At 48.7% G+C, this 15,298-nt stretch overlaps 1 protein-coding gene across 11 annotated transcripts in view; it reads left to right on the forward strand.

Moving 5' to 3' along the window:
- Nucleotides 1-15,298, forward strand: part of VPS35L (VPS35 endosomal protein sorting factor like) — a 97,063-nt gene that overhangs the window by 19,049 nt on the left and 62,716 nt on the right. For all 11 annotated transcript variants that reach the window (XR_005657876.1, XR_005657875.1, XR_005657878.1 and 8 more), the window contains 7 exons: nucleotides 1,705-1,789; nucleotides 2,910-2,969; nucleotides 7,983-8,079; nucleotides 8,749-8,796; nucleotides 10,079-10,172; nucleotides 13,708-13,785; nucleotides 14,280-14,402. Coding sequence is in view for 5 of the 11 variants with exons in the window: in XM_039885476.1 (XP_039741410.1) it covers nucleotides 1,705-1,789; nucleotides 2,910-2,969; nucleotides 7,983-8,079; nucleotides 8,749-8,796; nucleotides 10,079-10,172; nucleotides 13,708-13,785; nucleotides 14,280-14,402 (585 nt within the window). In the remaining 6 variants the exon portion in view is untranslated. The remainder of the gene's footprint in view (nucleotides 1-1,704; nucleotides 1,790-2,909; nucleotides 2,970-7,982; nucleotides 8,080-8,748; nucleotides 8,797-10,078; nucleotides 10,173-13,707; nucleotides 13,786-14,279; nucleotides 14,403-15,298) is intronic.

Genomic DNA, 15,298 nt, shown 5'->3' on the forward strand with positions numbered 1-15,298 from the left:
GGCTGCGTGTTGGGGTCGTGTAAAGTCCCCAGTCCCAGCTGCACCCAGACCAGCGTCATCCGGGTCTTTGGGGACGGGGCCTGGCACCATTATTTTTAAAAGCCCCCCAGGTGGTCCCAAAGCTGAGAACACTGGTTTGTTGAGGGCACAGGCCGTTCAGAGTCTGCTGCTAATTGTGGATGTCACAAACCTGGTGTGTCCCCTGCCCGGTTCAGTGAAAGCCACTAGAAGCCCTGACTGAAGGACTTGCCCAGCCCGCCAGCCCGCCGGTGTGGCGTGGGGCAGAGAATCTGCATTTTTAACACTCACACCCTGGGCGCCTGATTCTGATGTAGGAAACCGTACCAAAGCTTTGAAAACCTGGGGAATATTCAGAATCGTGATTTAAAAGGTAATCTCAATTCATAACATTATTACGACTTGAAGGTCCGCTTCCTGTCATCCTCCATAAAACACATGTTCTGTGACAGCGGCCAGGGCAGAGTTGGCACACAGATGTTGGGACGCCCCAGCTGTGTTTGAGTCTATTTGAGTTTTCTCTCCCTCACCTCACCAGTGGGCCATGGACGTGACACCCCAGGAACCGAGAGCCGTGTCCTGTCAACAGCCTCTGAGGTTCAGAGCTGCCTGCCTTCTCCAGGCCCTGACATCTCACGGGGTCCTTGTTTAAGTCGGGGCATTCATACAGGGCGTCACGGAGCCGGAAATGGAGTTGTGCGCGTGCAAACGCCACATTTGGTGTCCCCGCCGCTGTTCTAACAGCTCACGTTTCCGCCCCTCCCCCCATGAGCTGTCAGAGGATGTTCACAGATGAGACACGTTTACTTCTAGGCGTGTAACGCTAGGGAGAAACTCGGAGAACCTAACAGTTTAGATGTTGGGTAACAAGCAGAAAACAGATGTCGCCCTACCACCTGATTGGACGAATATTAGAACTGTTCTCAGCACGTCAGAACAATGCGTCTTAAAGGCCCCCTTCTAAGTGTCCACATAGTTTCTAAGTGACATTTTCTGTCCGAGGGTCAGCTGTCGGAGTGATGAAATCCAGCAGGGTTGTTTAGTTCTTTCTGCTGACTTTTGAATTTGTAAAGACTTTGGGGTGTTACATTTAGTTCTTCAAAGTAGAAGTGAGGTTTTTGTTTCTGTTTATAAATGATGACTTAATCTGGGGTGTTTAAGCCCGAGTCATGGCCCCAGTCTTTTGTTGAGTCGCGGACATGTCGACGGCCCTCCCAAGAAACCCTGGAGACTTCTTACGGGGTCATCATTTCATAGAAAAGAATGTTTAAGCATCGGGACCATCCTGAAATAAACCGAGGTAGCCGTGCTGAGAAGCCGTCAGAGCAAAGACAGAGTCGTCTGCAAGGGCACTGGGGGGAACGGCGTCTTTGACTCCCCTGGGCGACCTTGAATGCTGACCCTGCCCAGTGTGTGAGCTGAGGCCTTCCTGGGTGTGGTCCCTTAGCCCTGTGGCTTTCCTGCAGGAAGCTGCTAATAACAGCTTCTCCTTAAGAGACTGTCCTGAGCAGAGTCCGCTCCCTTTGTCAGAAGCAGGGGGTTTCGCTTATCATTGTATCTCCAGTGTCCAGCACAGGTCCTGACACACAGCTGACACCCGCACCTGTTTGTAAGTCGTTAATTTTCTAGGCCCAGAGCGTTCCAGCCAAGTGGGAGCTGACAGAGAACTCTCTATTTTTTCCCTAGTGTTCAAAGCTTCTTTCGGATACGAGCGTTATTCAGTTCTACCCGAGCAAATTTGTCCTCATCACTGACATACTTGATACGTTCGGTAAGTACTAGTTGTATTCGTCTTAGATCCAGGAAACGTGTTTGTTCGTTTAGATCCAGGAAATGTGGCGGGTGGCAGAGTTGCTTTAAATTAGGTTCTGTTTCGGTTTAAGTAATGAGGTAAATAGGACTGTAATTTTTATCCCCTGAATGTGATGACATTGTCTAAAAAGCATGCACCGAATAAATAAAGTTTCTTGTGCTAGGTGAGGGGTTGGCTGTAGACCAAGTCCAGACTGCCCATTTGTTTTTGTAAATAAAGTTTTATTGGAACACAGGCACATCTCCTTGTTTGCATACTGTCTATGGCTGCTTTTGAGCTACAGCTGCAGACTTGAGAAGTGGTAGCACTGACCTGTGACCCACCCAACCTAACATTTGTTCATCTGTACATCTGACCAGCACTGAGCATCCACGATATGCCCATGGTCAAGGAACTGGGGAGATGTCAGCGTGCAAAACAGCCCCGAGTCTGTTCCCTTGCACAACCTGCATTCCTGCTTCTGGGCACTGGATGCGTGAAGCAGGCTGCTGATGAGACATGGTAGGGAGTGGTGGAGGCCGTAGCAAACTGGGCAGTCCGTATGCCATTCCGGGCAGCTAATAATCTGTTCGAGCCCATTTTTAATCCTAGAGAGATAAGGGCCCATTTTTGGTATATCGCATAGAAAGAAGCAAGAAATTTGGGTTTTCACGTGAATTCTCCCAATTATTACGAGTTGGCAGCTACGTCAAAAAATGTTAAAACACTTTGTGGGCTGTCACGTGGTGAACCAGACAGAATGGATCACAGCTGGATTCAGCCCACGGGCCACCCGTTTGCAGCCTCTCGTCTAGAAGGGGACGTGGGCCGTTCTCCTTTGAGCCAGTGGAGGTGCCTGAGGCTCCTCTGACCCTAAGTGTCACTTACAACTTTACGAGGAGAGTGATCACTTACCTGCCTCTCTCGGAAAGTAGAAGTCCCTTTTATTAAAAACGAAAACAAAGAAACGTGGCTCCCAACCCGCCCCACTAGGTGGCAGCAGGTCACCGCACGTTGAAGTTTGATGGGCGGATGTGGCGTTCATTTCGCGTGTGCTCCCGCGAGGGGGACACTAACACACGTGTCCTTTTCTCCGCAGGGAAGCTGGTGTACGAGCGCATCTTCTCCATGTGTGTGGATCACCGCAGCGCGTTGCCAGGTAACATCATGATCCCAGGGTTTCATCCTGCCCCAGTCAGGACGAGGTGCATGCCAAGCCAGCGTTCACTGAGACTCCATAGTTCTTTTAAGAAATTTTTGGTGTGTTAAACATAAAAGAAACACCTTTACAGATTTCTGACCATCTTGGTCTTCTAAAAACATTAGAAGATTTTTATAGAGCCCGGCTAGGAATTCGGGCAATAATTCGAATGTGCCAGAATGAAAAGGTATTATATTACAGTTACTTTCACACCAACTTAAATCCCTCTGCTGCTTGACATTATAATATCTCTCCCGAGAAGCAAATTGCTTTTAAAAACTAACTTTATATGTAAAAGGAGACTGTCAAGCAAATCAATAACAGATGCTTTGACTCTGCAGTCTTTGCCCAAGTGATGTTTGCATTAAATTTATTGCCAATCAATTTTAAATTCTCAAGAGGTCATAGTGGTGGTAGATCATGAATTTCTTTTGTCATATAAACGGTGATAATGTGTCTGGCAACGGGGAACTCGCAGCAGCGGCTTCCTCTTCCTCCTGTCCTCCCCCTGCCCCCGGGTCCTAGTGCTGTTCCCCGTAAACGTTCTCACCCTACGAGTTAGAACAATGGGCTTGCGCCCCTTCACTTGGCCGCCTCCCGCCCCGACCGGATGGTGGCATCAACGATAACCCGTAATTTGACCTTCCTTCCTCCCCTTCCTCTTTCCTTCCTTCTGTCCATCTGTTTATCTTCGTACCTGTATGTTAAGAACTCTGTAATATACTTATTAGAAAGAGACAGAATCCTACAGACCCTTAGGGCTAGAAGGAGCCATCTCGTCTCATTGTGGACGAGAAACCCAGCGTGAAGCGGCCTGGGACTTGCCCGTGGCCTTGCTGCCCGCTCGCAAGAGCCTTGCCCTTAGCACTGGCCCCGAACCGTCCATCACAGCGGCCAGTCCAAACTGAGATGTGCTGTGAGTATTAAAAGAGTACAGTGGATTTCGGAGGCTTAATACCAACCAAAGACCATAAAGTGTCTCACTAATGATTTTTTAAAATTTCGATTATGTGTCGCAATGATAGTTCGGATGAATTGGGTTAAACGAGAAGTCTGTTATTAAAGTTTCACCTGTGTCGTTGGCCTTTCTGGACGTGGCCCGCATGGCGTTCCTGTTGGACGGCATCTCCCCCCACTGCATCATGCCTGTGATGCTTCAACAGCTCCTCCCGTGTTCCGAGTGTCGTGAGATCGAGGGGCAGTGAGCGCCAGAAGGCACACGGGTCCCACCTGACTCAAAAGGCCTTCTCTATCCCCTTAAGGATTTGGGAAATCCAGGCCCATTTATATTGCACTTGCCAATCTGTTCTCCACGTGCTCTACCTGCAGCGGCGAAGTAAACGCAAATAGGTGTTTTCCACGGCTACAGCAGTGTTTTCAAAAATGCTTTTTGATACAGGTTCTATTGTTTCCTATTGTCGCGTATCTAACCGTTTAAAAATATTCATATTACCTGCCTGGCCCCCCCAGAGGCATTCGCGTTTGCGTCTACTGTAATAATTTTCTTTCCTCCCAGTTTTTATTAACTGTACAAACAGCATTCTAGAGCCAAGTAAGGAAAACGTTACTAATAACTTACTCTCTTATGTGAACTATAAAAGTACAAGATAAAAGGCCATTTTCATCTTCACTTGCGGTCCTTAATTAGCACTTTTATCACTAAAATCTTCCTTCCCAAAATACCTATTTTTTTTTTTTTTTTTACCTTGAGCAGTGCAGATCAGGCTTTCATTTTATTAAAAACAACTTCTTCATTTTTTTCCCCCTTTCAGTTAAAATCTTCATCTTCGTGCATTTTCTGGTTCCAAGAACCTGAGAGGAAAAGGGGCACACCTTTCTCAAAACCGTCAGTGGTCTTGGGGATGACTCTTGATGATGATGAAGGACGCTTTTACAATCTGCTGTGCAGAATTCTGCCTAAAAAGATTAAGTGTAGACAGAATCGGGTGGTATGTGCTCTCATTCCTTCTGTTCGAATCAGGTTCCGACTGCTGAGTTTAATTTCTGAGCCTTTACCCGGGAGGTTTAACTAAGGCGCAGCTCTTGTACGTTTAGAAAGACACCAGCATCCTTCAGGTTCGTGGACAGGCAGTGCTATTAGCCATAATCATTTTTAAGCATCTCAATCCAGCATATATGTGAAGAGACCATCTATTCTGTGGTAAAATTTTGTTTCCATTTTGGGAGAAATAATTTGGGTTTATTTTCTCGTGGTCCTCATCAACCGTGGGCAGTCCCGTCTTCAGTTTTAATCCATGGCTGACAAGGGCCCCATCTGGCTAAGCACGTCCCCAGCCGCCCTGGCCTTTCCAGCACCTGCTAAGATGGCATTGCGTTCCTGTAAGCGCTGCGGCTTCGAGGCCTCTCTCTGCTGCTGCAGAGACTTGGCAGGTGACAGAGAGCTAGACCCGCTGGTCTCCTCCCTCCTCCTGAAATAGCCAGAGAAGGTCAGGGTTGGAAGAAGCAGCGCCGTAAGAAAAACAAGTAGGAACCCGAAGGAAAAAAAACTCTCTGCTGTTTGTTCCATCGAAGTCTCTTCTGAATTAAATTCCAAATTCCGAGTTCATTCTCCACGTAGCAGTGCAGATACAAAGCATAAGTCACGTCCTGTCATTCCTCTGCTCAGAAGTCTTCAGGGGTTTCTGTAGCACTTAGAGAAGCTCTCAGACTCTTCATCCAGGCTACAGCCTTCTGTGACCTGGCCTGCCTCTCCCCTCTCGCCTGCCACGTCGGCTTGCTCGCTCTCGGTCCATGCCAGAGGTCACAGCTACCGCAGGGCCTTTGCACTTGTTGTTTCAACCTCTTCCTGGAAATACACTTCCTCCACATCTAAGCATGGCTGGCTCCTTTTTGTCATTCGGGGCTCAGCTCAAATGCCACCTCTGTCTAATGATGTCCCCTGACTCAAGTCACTCTGTATTCCAGTACCTAATTTTATGTCTTGCATTGTGATGACTACTATTGGATATTATGTGTTTGCTTGCTCATTTTTCCTGTTCATTATGTTTCTTCCCCGACTGAGATGTAAGCTTCTTGAGGGCAGGGGTCTTTCATAGACTATCATCATCTCTCCAGAGCCTAGAGCACTAACTTTAGTTGGTTCTTAAAGTGTTTGCATTGAGCAAATAAAGTAAAGGAATGTTATATGTCATTTTGCTGTAAGATTTTGAAGTTCTGCATAAAATAAAACTTTTCCTAAATTATCTCTTGAGCTGGAAGGAAAGCCTAAAGCCTCTGTATTGGAACATACAGGTTATTGTGTAGCTTGCAGTCGATACACGTGCCCTTGGCTGAACCTCAGTTCCTTCAGCTGTAAAGTGAGGGATTTGTTTAGATGACCTCATAGGCTTACTTTGGCTTTGGGATTTCAAGTCATGTGATTGTCACGTGAAGAGAAATTAACCCTGCCTCTCCATTTTCCACAAGGCAACACTGACAAATGAATTTCAGAATAACCCTTATCTTTTCTTGTCTGGATCTCTTGGAGTTTGAAAGAAGATTAAGTGCCCAGGTTCAGGAAAGGGAAAAATGGTAATCACTCTTCCCTTCGAAAATGGCAAGTGAATAATTTGGGAATGAACGAAGCATGCCAGAACATCCAAAAATAGATAAATACTTGAGATTACCACTCCCCAAATATTTGCAGTTGTGACTAATGACTGACTGTTCTCTGCTCGTGAAGTACCTAGAGGTTTATCTTTTTGCTGATTCTGTAGGAATTTTGATCCCCTCAGTCATGTGCCACCAGGAAGTAGAAAGCAGAATCAGGGGCGAAAACTGCCTCGCTGCGCGTGATGCGAGCCAGGGAGCCGACGGTCCCTTACTGCGCTCCGCAGGCCTTACCCCCTCCCGTTTTGGTTGAGTCCGAAACGTGTGAAGCGCATCCAGCGATGAGAGCAGCCCCCGACCTGCGCGGTGTCCTGTAGAAGATCGTTGCCGTGGTGGGGTTCAGCAGCGGCCTGCTTGGTGTTGATGAGTTTGGTTCCCCATTTTTTTTTTTTCTGTTCTCCCTTCCATGCCTTATTAAGATGTATGTCAAGATTAGGCTTGGGTGCCAGCGCCCGCAAGCTCAAAATAGCAGCAGAGCAGGTCGGGGCTGGCAGGGCAGCTCTGCGGAGGTGCCAGCGACCCTGACAGCTCTCTCGTTGCTCCTGGGGCAGATGGTCATGGAGGTCCTGGCCATCGTACCGCAGGAGCGGCAGAGGTCAAGCCCCTTCTTTTAAAGCTTTTTCCCAGGAGTCCGCACTTCCCTTGATGTCCTGGGACCAGAGCTTGGCCATGCCTCAGGGTGGTGTTTGCCCAGCAGAGAAGTGAGAGATCTGTTATTAAAGAGGAAGATAATGAGAGAAAGTGGCAGTTTTGCCCCAAGGTGGCCTAAGTCTCGGAGCCAGTATTGAGCTGTGCTCTGTCACCGTGGGGCCTTCCTCGCCCTCCCTCCAGGTCTGGCCCACGTGCTGTTCAGAGCACAAGCTTCCATCACATTTCATGTTCCAGTCACAGGTGTGCAGCAGCATCGCCATGGTTACCGGCGGGTCCACCGGGAACCTGTGGCTCATGTTAGAACAGTGGCTGAGAGTGCAGGCTGCGGACCCAGACCGCCCGGGCGGAGGAATTCCAGCGCTCAGGCTTGCGTGCCGTGGACTCTGGGCAGGAGGCTAAACTCCTCTGCGCCCCTCACATCTACAAAGGATGATGATAAAAGCGCATTCCTCGGAGGGCTTGTGTGGGCATCAAGTGAGCTGACATCTCTAAAGCACTCCGAATAGCCCCTGGCACTTAGAAAGCCACCGTGTGTAAGGTTGTCACCGGCCCTTTCCTAGTAATAGTAATGATTTTTGGAAGGAAAGGCGTAGAAGGTCAGGGACCCACCCCTTCTGCCTCGCTGTGGCGTTTTCCCGTCCCTGGGCTCACAACGGCCGTGACAGATCCTGACAATCAGGAGGGCTGACGGGTATTATTTTTGTATTACAGATCACTTCTCTCCAGAGAATGTAAATGACACAGCCAAAGAAACGTGCTTAAATTGGTTTTTCAAGATTGCTTCCATCAGGGAACTCATTCCAAGATTGTATCCTTTATTTTTTTTTTTTTGGTCTGATGACTTTAAAGAGATGAAAAAGAGTCGCTCTGTTAATAGAAGCCATGCGATGCCCTGAAATTCCTGTTGAAAATTTGGTCCCGTCTCGGTCGCTAGCCCGAAAGCACAGCGACACCGTGGAAGAGGCCGTGGACTCCTGGTCGTTGACTTCGAATGCGACGCCGTGTTCCAGGCTTTCATTCCTTCAGGAGCGTTCTCACGCTTGTTCTCTCCGTGTGCGAGCTCCATCGTGTGTGTTGTCTGCGGGGCCAGGAACCGGAGCAGGGCCGAGCCTCTCTGCACAGATGCCGATGGCGAGGAACAGAGAAGTCGACTCACACGCAAACCGAGCCTTTGTGACCCGAAGTTCATCTGTTCCCCACAGTCTTTGATCAGCAATGCTCCAAACAAACAGTGTAAATTCCAGCGTGCAACCCTGAATCTGCACGTAACAGTTTCCAAATTTTATTTTAAATAAGTATAAAACCTTGAAAGCCAAATATAGAAGCCACAAGCCCCTCGCTCACTTACTCTCTGGGTTGTCGAGAGCCAGTGTAGCTCCCCCGCCCTGCCTCCCCGATTCTGTTCATGAATAGCTCAGTTTCTCCCCGGGGAACCGGCCGTCTGGAAAATGTCTTTCTTAACGGAATGTTTTTGCAGTTACGTGGAAGCGTCCATCCTGAAGTGTAACAAGTTCCTCTCCAAAACGTAAGGCTCTTATTAAACGTCTAGAACTGTAGCAGTGCCAAAAAGTCAGTCTTCCTCCCTCTCCTCCCCTCACCCCTACGACACACACACGCAAACACGCACACACACCAATGGCAAAGAAATAGTAGCTGTCATTCTTTGGGTACTTAGTGTGTACTAAGCACCTTTCATGCATTTTCTTGTTTAATCCAAACGAAAACTTAATGAAGTAGAGATACCATTTTAATGCTCATTTTACTGAGAAGAAAACTCAGGCTGAGAGAGGTCGATGGAGTGGCTCATGGGAGACCAGCTTGGCTGTTCGCATCCTGGCTCTGCCGTTATCAGCCACGTGGTCTTGAGCAAGTTATTTGGCATCCCTGACCCTCTGTCGTCTCCTCTGCAAATGAGTCCCGAGGAAGAGGCCTGTGAGGGTCCCTCGAGCTGCCACACCGCCCCGAGAGCAGCTCCTGGCCCGCAGTGCTCCTGCACTCAGCGCGTATCGCTGCTGTTCCAAAATGGTGATGGTGACACGTCGGATGCAAGAGCCTTTGCTCCTGAGCCCCAGGCTGCTCCAGGTCACTGCAGTCGTTGCTTTGAGGGTGGGGAACCAGATCAGCATCGTGTGGGGTAGCGTCTAGATCATGAATTCCCTGCGGCCACGGCTCCCTCAGGGTGCCCCCTAGAGGACTAGTTTGGATTGAGAATCTAGCATACCCGCTGTGTTTGAGCAGAATCTAGGGATGCTTTGGGTTGTTGGGACAACGTTGGAGCTGAGGAGAGTGTATTTTTGCCTCGCCAGTGGGGGAGGATACTGCCTGAGGTGGAGGGCGTCCCACGTCCTAGAGAAGCCAGTACAGCACCTTTCACGCTGATGGGGGATGCGGGTGCCAGCCGAGGTGGAGGTGCCGGGAGCTGGGCAGGCACAGGGCGAGGACAGTAAGTCACTGCCAAAGGACTATAGATAAAGTGAGAATACTGGGGAGATCAAGACGTGACCCGTGCACGGAAAGGAAATAGGGGACAGAGACGGCTAAATTAGTAAAAGAAACGTGACCTTAAGCAGGAAAAAAATGAAGATTAGACTCCATCATTGCGCAAATTTTGGTCAAGATGAAAGAAACCATTCAATGAACGAAGTTAACGAGAGAAACACTGTTACAGAGTGCTAGAAAACTCTGCAACTTTGACCTTGGTTTTTCCCCCCCTCTAAACTTAGGAAGTTCGGCTTTATCTTCAATTTAAAAACAAAAGCACAAGGTGCCCTCACGGGAATAATGCTGCCCTCTCTTGTCTCTTGCAGGGGGATTTCCGAGTGTCTGCCCCGCCTGACCTGCATGGTCCGAGGGATCGGAGATCCGCTGGTGGCCGTGTACGCAAGGGCCTACCTGTGCCGGGTAGGACGCAGCGCGTCCCCATGCTTGCGAATGTGGCAGGGTCCTGCCTCCTTAAGGGTTCAGCTGGCTTCTCCGCCAGCTCATGAGTCACCGAAGACAGGCCTTTATTAGCTGCCAGTTTTAGAACTCGGCTCTTCCGCAGAAAGCAGAGCTGTAGGGTTTTCTCCTAAAATTAATTTTAAAGTAGAACCACTTCTAATTAGAGGACATTTAAGGTCATCTTCCTACAAATGAACTGGCTTTCAGAATTAATTTGGTTCTTCCTTCTTGCTGGAAAGAAGGCCCCCAAGGCCTTTCAGCTGATGCGTTGCTTTTCATTGACTTGAAAAGTGCTTTCTCTCCCTTTGTCTAGAATTTGATCTTTTTATTAGTTTTCCTGTCCTCGTGTTCGAGTTGGCGCAGAGTCGAGTTGGGGAGGGCCGGCTGGCGGGGGAGGTGCTTCCTGCGGTGACAGGAGGGTGCAGGCCCCTCACCCTGGCTGCACTGGGGGGCGAGGTGCTCCGCCGGTACCTCACTCAGCCTTTTTCTCCTTTAATGTACCAGGAAGCTTCCACCTAAAACTTTTTGTTTCCAATTATGAAAAATACAAGCTGCAGAGAGTTTACAATTATTTTTTTCAGCTCCTAATGGGGGCTTTGCTTCTGTCAGCGTCCAGTGGGGGCCCTGCCCATCCCGTCCCATTAGCACCTGTCCAATGGGCAGTTGCCCCTGTTTCGTGGGGTCCCGATGAACCAGCCTTCCTTGAGGACAAAGCTGCACAGACTCCCCCATCCCCCGCTAGTGATTATTCATATTTCGAAATCAGGTGAGAACCAGTAGCTTTTGATCGACTGCTTTTATGTGACATCTAGCACGTGACAGAGGCTCTGTAGTCTTGACTGTCACAAGGAAATCAGTGATTGCCCCCAGAGTGAGTAGCAGACATCCTTATGAAGGACACTTTCATAGGTCTGCTTCTTGATCCTGAGAATGAAAAAAAAACCATCATTCCAGGGCACCCTGCCCCACCCCTCCCTTGTAACAGAGGCCAAAGTGTGTACGCCTTGCCATCTGCTTGAAACTTGGAGTATCAGATACGTTTCCTCGAGTTTCAACTTTGGAATATATTGACGCTCGAGTACGTTTTCTGAGGCAGCATTGGCTGAGGGTCAGCTACACAAAACTCGGCTGGGTCCTGTGGGGGAGATGCCAGGTTGTGGCTTTTTGCATGTTTGCGAGCTGCTGCCTTTTCCCTACGGAGCATAGCAAATGCTTCACACACTCACCTTGACATCAGTTGAATAACAGTAATAAATATTTAGGATTACTTTGTGTCTTATGAAGATGCTTCTGTCGGGAAGAGGAGAGTAATACTCGTTCCTCACCATCCTGCTCAGTTTTAAAGTTCACAGTGAGGAGCATGAGTTAGGGAGGAGATGTTCGTTGCCTACGAAGTGCCTTCGGATGGCAGATGAAACTTTAAAACTCGGTGACCGTGAGGAGAGATTGCAGACCCAGCCCAGGAAGACCGGCGACCAAGTGCATTATACCTGTCGAAATCCTTTCTGTCAATCCAGGCGGTACATCAGGTCCCCTGATTGGGTAGTTACCAGAAACCTTTGACATAAACAGTTTGTGCATTGGTAAGAATTTTTTCGGTTTGCAAGGGGTAGAAACCCAATTCTTACTGCTTGAAGCAGAAAGGGCGATTGATGGGCTTCGAGGAGTCTCGGGGTTGAGCAGGCAGGGCTCGACCCACAGCCTAGAGCATTGTCAAGAGCTGCCCTCTCCCGCGGCTCCTGGCTCCCGGCCGCCCATCGGGAGCGCAGTGGAGCGAGGGCCTCTTCCCAGCCCTGCCAGTCTGAGTCTCAGGCCTGATTCCCAGGCCGCGCATGTCCATGCCTAGACCAGTCACGTGGGCATGGGATATGCTCACTGACTCGGCCCGGGTCACGTGCCCAGCCCAGGAAGTCAGGGTGGGCCGCGTCCACCTCTGCTACGGCCTCCTGATCCGAGAGGTTCGATTCCATAAAGACAGAAACGGCGAGAACGGATGCCAGGCGGGCAGGAGCGGCAGATGGAAGCCGCGAGCGGCCGCCCTTGCTTCTCTGGGTGGAAATCTTCAAGACCCGAGCAGATTTCCAAGCTGCTCATTTGGCTTGATGAGAAACGAGAAACAAAATGCAGAAGCCGCGAGTGGGCAGGGCGTGGGGGGAGCTCAGCGCTGTTTATTAATGGAAAGTGTGATTAGCTCCTTCAGAGTCACAGCCTCTCCGCTCATTTCCACCTCATCCCCACCTCATCTCCACCACTTGTCCACTGGGCCTCTCTTTACTGTCGCCTAACAGATAATTATCGCCTTTTCTACGACATGAGTAAGTGGAGGGAAAGACAATAGAGCCAGAGCACAGGAGAACTGGATCTGACATTTGTTGTTAGCATATGTATTTTTTTAAATCTGCTCGTCCTTGGAAAATCCCCCAACAGCCGTGGAGCTGCCTTTGGACTTGAACGCCCCAGTGGGCCTTGCATAATTCTTCTCCAAGGAATTCATCACTAGCCATCTAAAAGAAACAAAAAACAAAACACGGTTGTTAATCTTTATGACCTCTGGGTAGTAAGGAGGCAAGTGGCAGAAATCTCTCCCCATTGGAAAAAACTAGGTCCCAGAAAAGCAGCCGCCCTTACAAAGTTGTTTTTGTGCTGAAGCCAACAGTTTGGGATCGGGGTGGACCCGAGTGTCCGAGGAGCTCTGTTGAAGGGACACGATGGCACTTCGTCTCGTCTTAAACACGAGACGTGTTTAAACGCGCGCTCCCCCTCCACAGCTCCAAGCTTCCCTCTTCCACCCAGCCCCAGGCCTCTGGCCACCTTCCCTCCCGATCAGCACATTTTTTTTCAACTGGAAATGTTTGTCATTTTTTTTTTTAAAACAGCGAACACAGAAGCCAATGGATTATACAGCATCGTTACGCTTCATGCTCGTCTTACATAAAACTGCTTAAAATATATTGAAATTTATGTCCGTGACTGCCCAGCCAGCAAAGAGTGAATTCATATATTTTAACAATGCAACAGTGAGGTCCCAGCTGACTCTTACATACCATGCTCTTTTGCTTCATTTAATAAGTACAGCCACATGTGTGTTTATCGTTTTTCGGAGAGGAAGAAAAAGTCGTATACACAGTCTTGAGGGAACATTCCTCCTTAGTGCTGTATCGATTTGTTCTCGTGGTCATCTATTCAGAAATACATTCATTGCCTTTGGGAAATTGCAGAGATGATTACTGAAAATGTTGAACTTTTTTCCTTATTAAAAATAGTTCCTGTGGTTTTTCTTGTAAAAACAGCACATGCTTATTGAATAAGAAAATAGATAAGCAAAAAGTGAAAATTAACTTTCTGGACTTTTCTCTATGCCTATCTCTCTCTGTGTGTATATTTTTAATTTACAAAAATGGCATCACATTGTATGAATTATTTGCAACCCTTTTTTTTGTATCGTCAAGGTAATTATGGTTTTTGTTTTTTGTTTTTTGGTTTTTTTTGGCTGCAGGTGGGAATGGAAGTGGCTCCACATCTCAAGGAAAGCCTGAATAAGAACTTTTTTGACTTCCTTCTTACATTCAAACAGGTAAGAAAGAGAACACTGTCAGAACAGCTAATTGACATAAGGTACATGATCAGATTCACAAAACCCAGTTGCTTTTCCCAGTCGAGATTGCCTTAAAGCTCTTTAAATGTGTAAACCCTAGAAAATTACACTAGCGTCTGTTAGAAACAATTAAAATGTGTTGATTGTACCGAACAAGCAGAGAGAATTAACGTGCATGTGTTAACAGGAAGCGTCTCTAGTCGATCAGGCTTTCTTCTGAGCATCTGCTGGCTCCATTTTTATCGGCTTACTTCTTTGCACAGCGCACATTCCCAAAACAGCTCAGCTTGGCGACATGGGAAACTTGGTGTGTTTTTTTTACTAGTTTAAAAAAAGAAAAAAAAAACCTGAGAAACGAGGCTGTTTCTCTCGGGGCCATCCAAATACTTACAAGTACGCACAGTCTGTGAGTTGCACGCTCTTTGTTCTGTGACCTTCCCTCCTTGGCTGAGTGTTTATTTGGTCTCCTGTAGATCCACGGGGATACGGTCCAGAACCAGCTGGTGGTCCAGGGAGTGGAGCTTCCGTCCTACCTGCCCCTGTACTCGCCCGCCATGGACTGGATCTTCCAGTGCATCTCCTACCACGCCCCCGAGGTAACCGCCAGGGGGCTGCGGAGGAGGAGGTGCTGGGGCCCCTCTGCTGCAGTGCTGGCCCCTGCACGGTGGCCACGGTGGCCACGGCGGCCCAGTGCTCTGCACTTTCCCGGATTGTCTTGTTTGACAATGCTGGGAGCGGGGCGTGGAAGCTCAGAGGGGCCGGATACCTCTGTGAAGTCGCACAGCGGGATCGCGGTGTGACTGGACACAGACCCGTGGCCTCTGGCTCCAGGGCCAGCAGGCTTCCTCGCCTCTTTCCTGACCTTCACGCACCGTGTCGCTGGGGCAGGCCGTGATAGCCTCGTTTTACAGAAGGAAAGTGGAGCTCAGATATGCAATTGCTTTTATAAGATTTTGTTTATTTTGGTCTAATCGAAGCATCGTCAGGAATTAAAGTGAAATCAGAATCATAGCAGATACAGCCTTTTCTTCCCCAAGACTGAGAAGCGGTGTCAGCTGCACGCCGGTTCACGTCGTCATTATAACTGAATGATGAAGCTCCCTCGTCTTCTCGGTGACGGTTAGAATTTATTCTGTAGGGAAGAGGAAAAGGGGCTCTGAAACAGGGATGCTTAGTGAAAATTCAGATACACCTGCCTTTTCCCAGAAGCTGCAAACATATCGACAGCCCTAAAGAAAAACAAAAAAGGACATGGCTTCGACTAAGCAGCCTCACTTAGAAGAATAGCGCGTGGAAATAATTGGACAAGCGCATAAACACACGCGCATCCGTGTGTGTGGGTTCTGTCATGCCAGCACAAGTGTGGACAGCCGCCACAGGGCCTGGTTAAATGATGCTGTGTGTCTTCAGTGGAATGTCACGGGACCGTTTAAAATGACAGCCACCCGCGATGGTCCGTGTGTAGTGACATAAGGGCGTTCGCAGGGTAGTG

Source organism: Pteropus medius, unplaced genomic scaffold, assembly GCF_902729225.1.
Source record: "Pteropus medius unplaced genomic scaffold, Ma_sr-lr_union100, whole genome shotgun sequence".
Lineage (NCBI taxonomy): Eukaryota > Metazoa > Chordata > Mammalia > Chiroptera > Pteropodidae > Pteropus > Pteropus medius.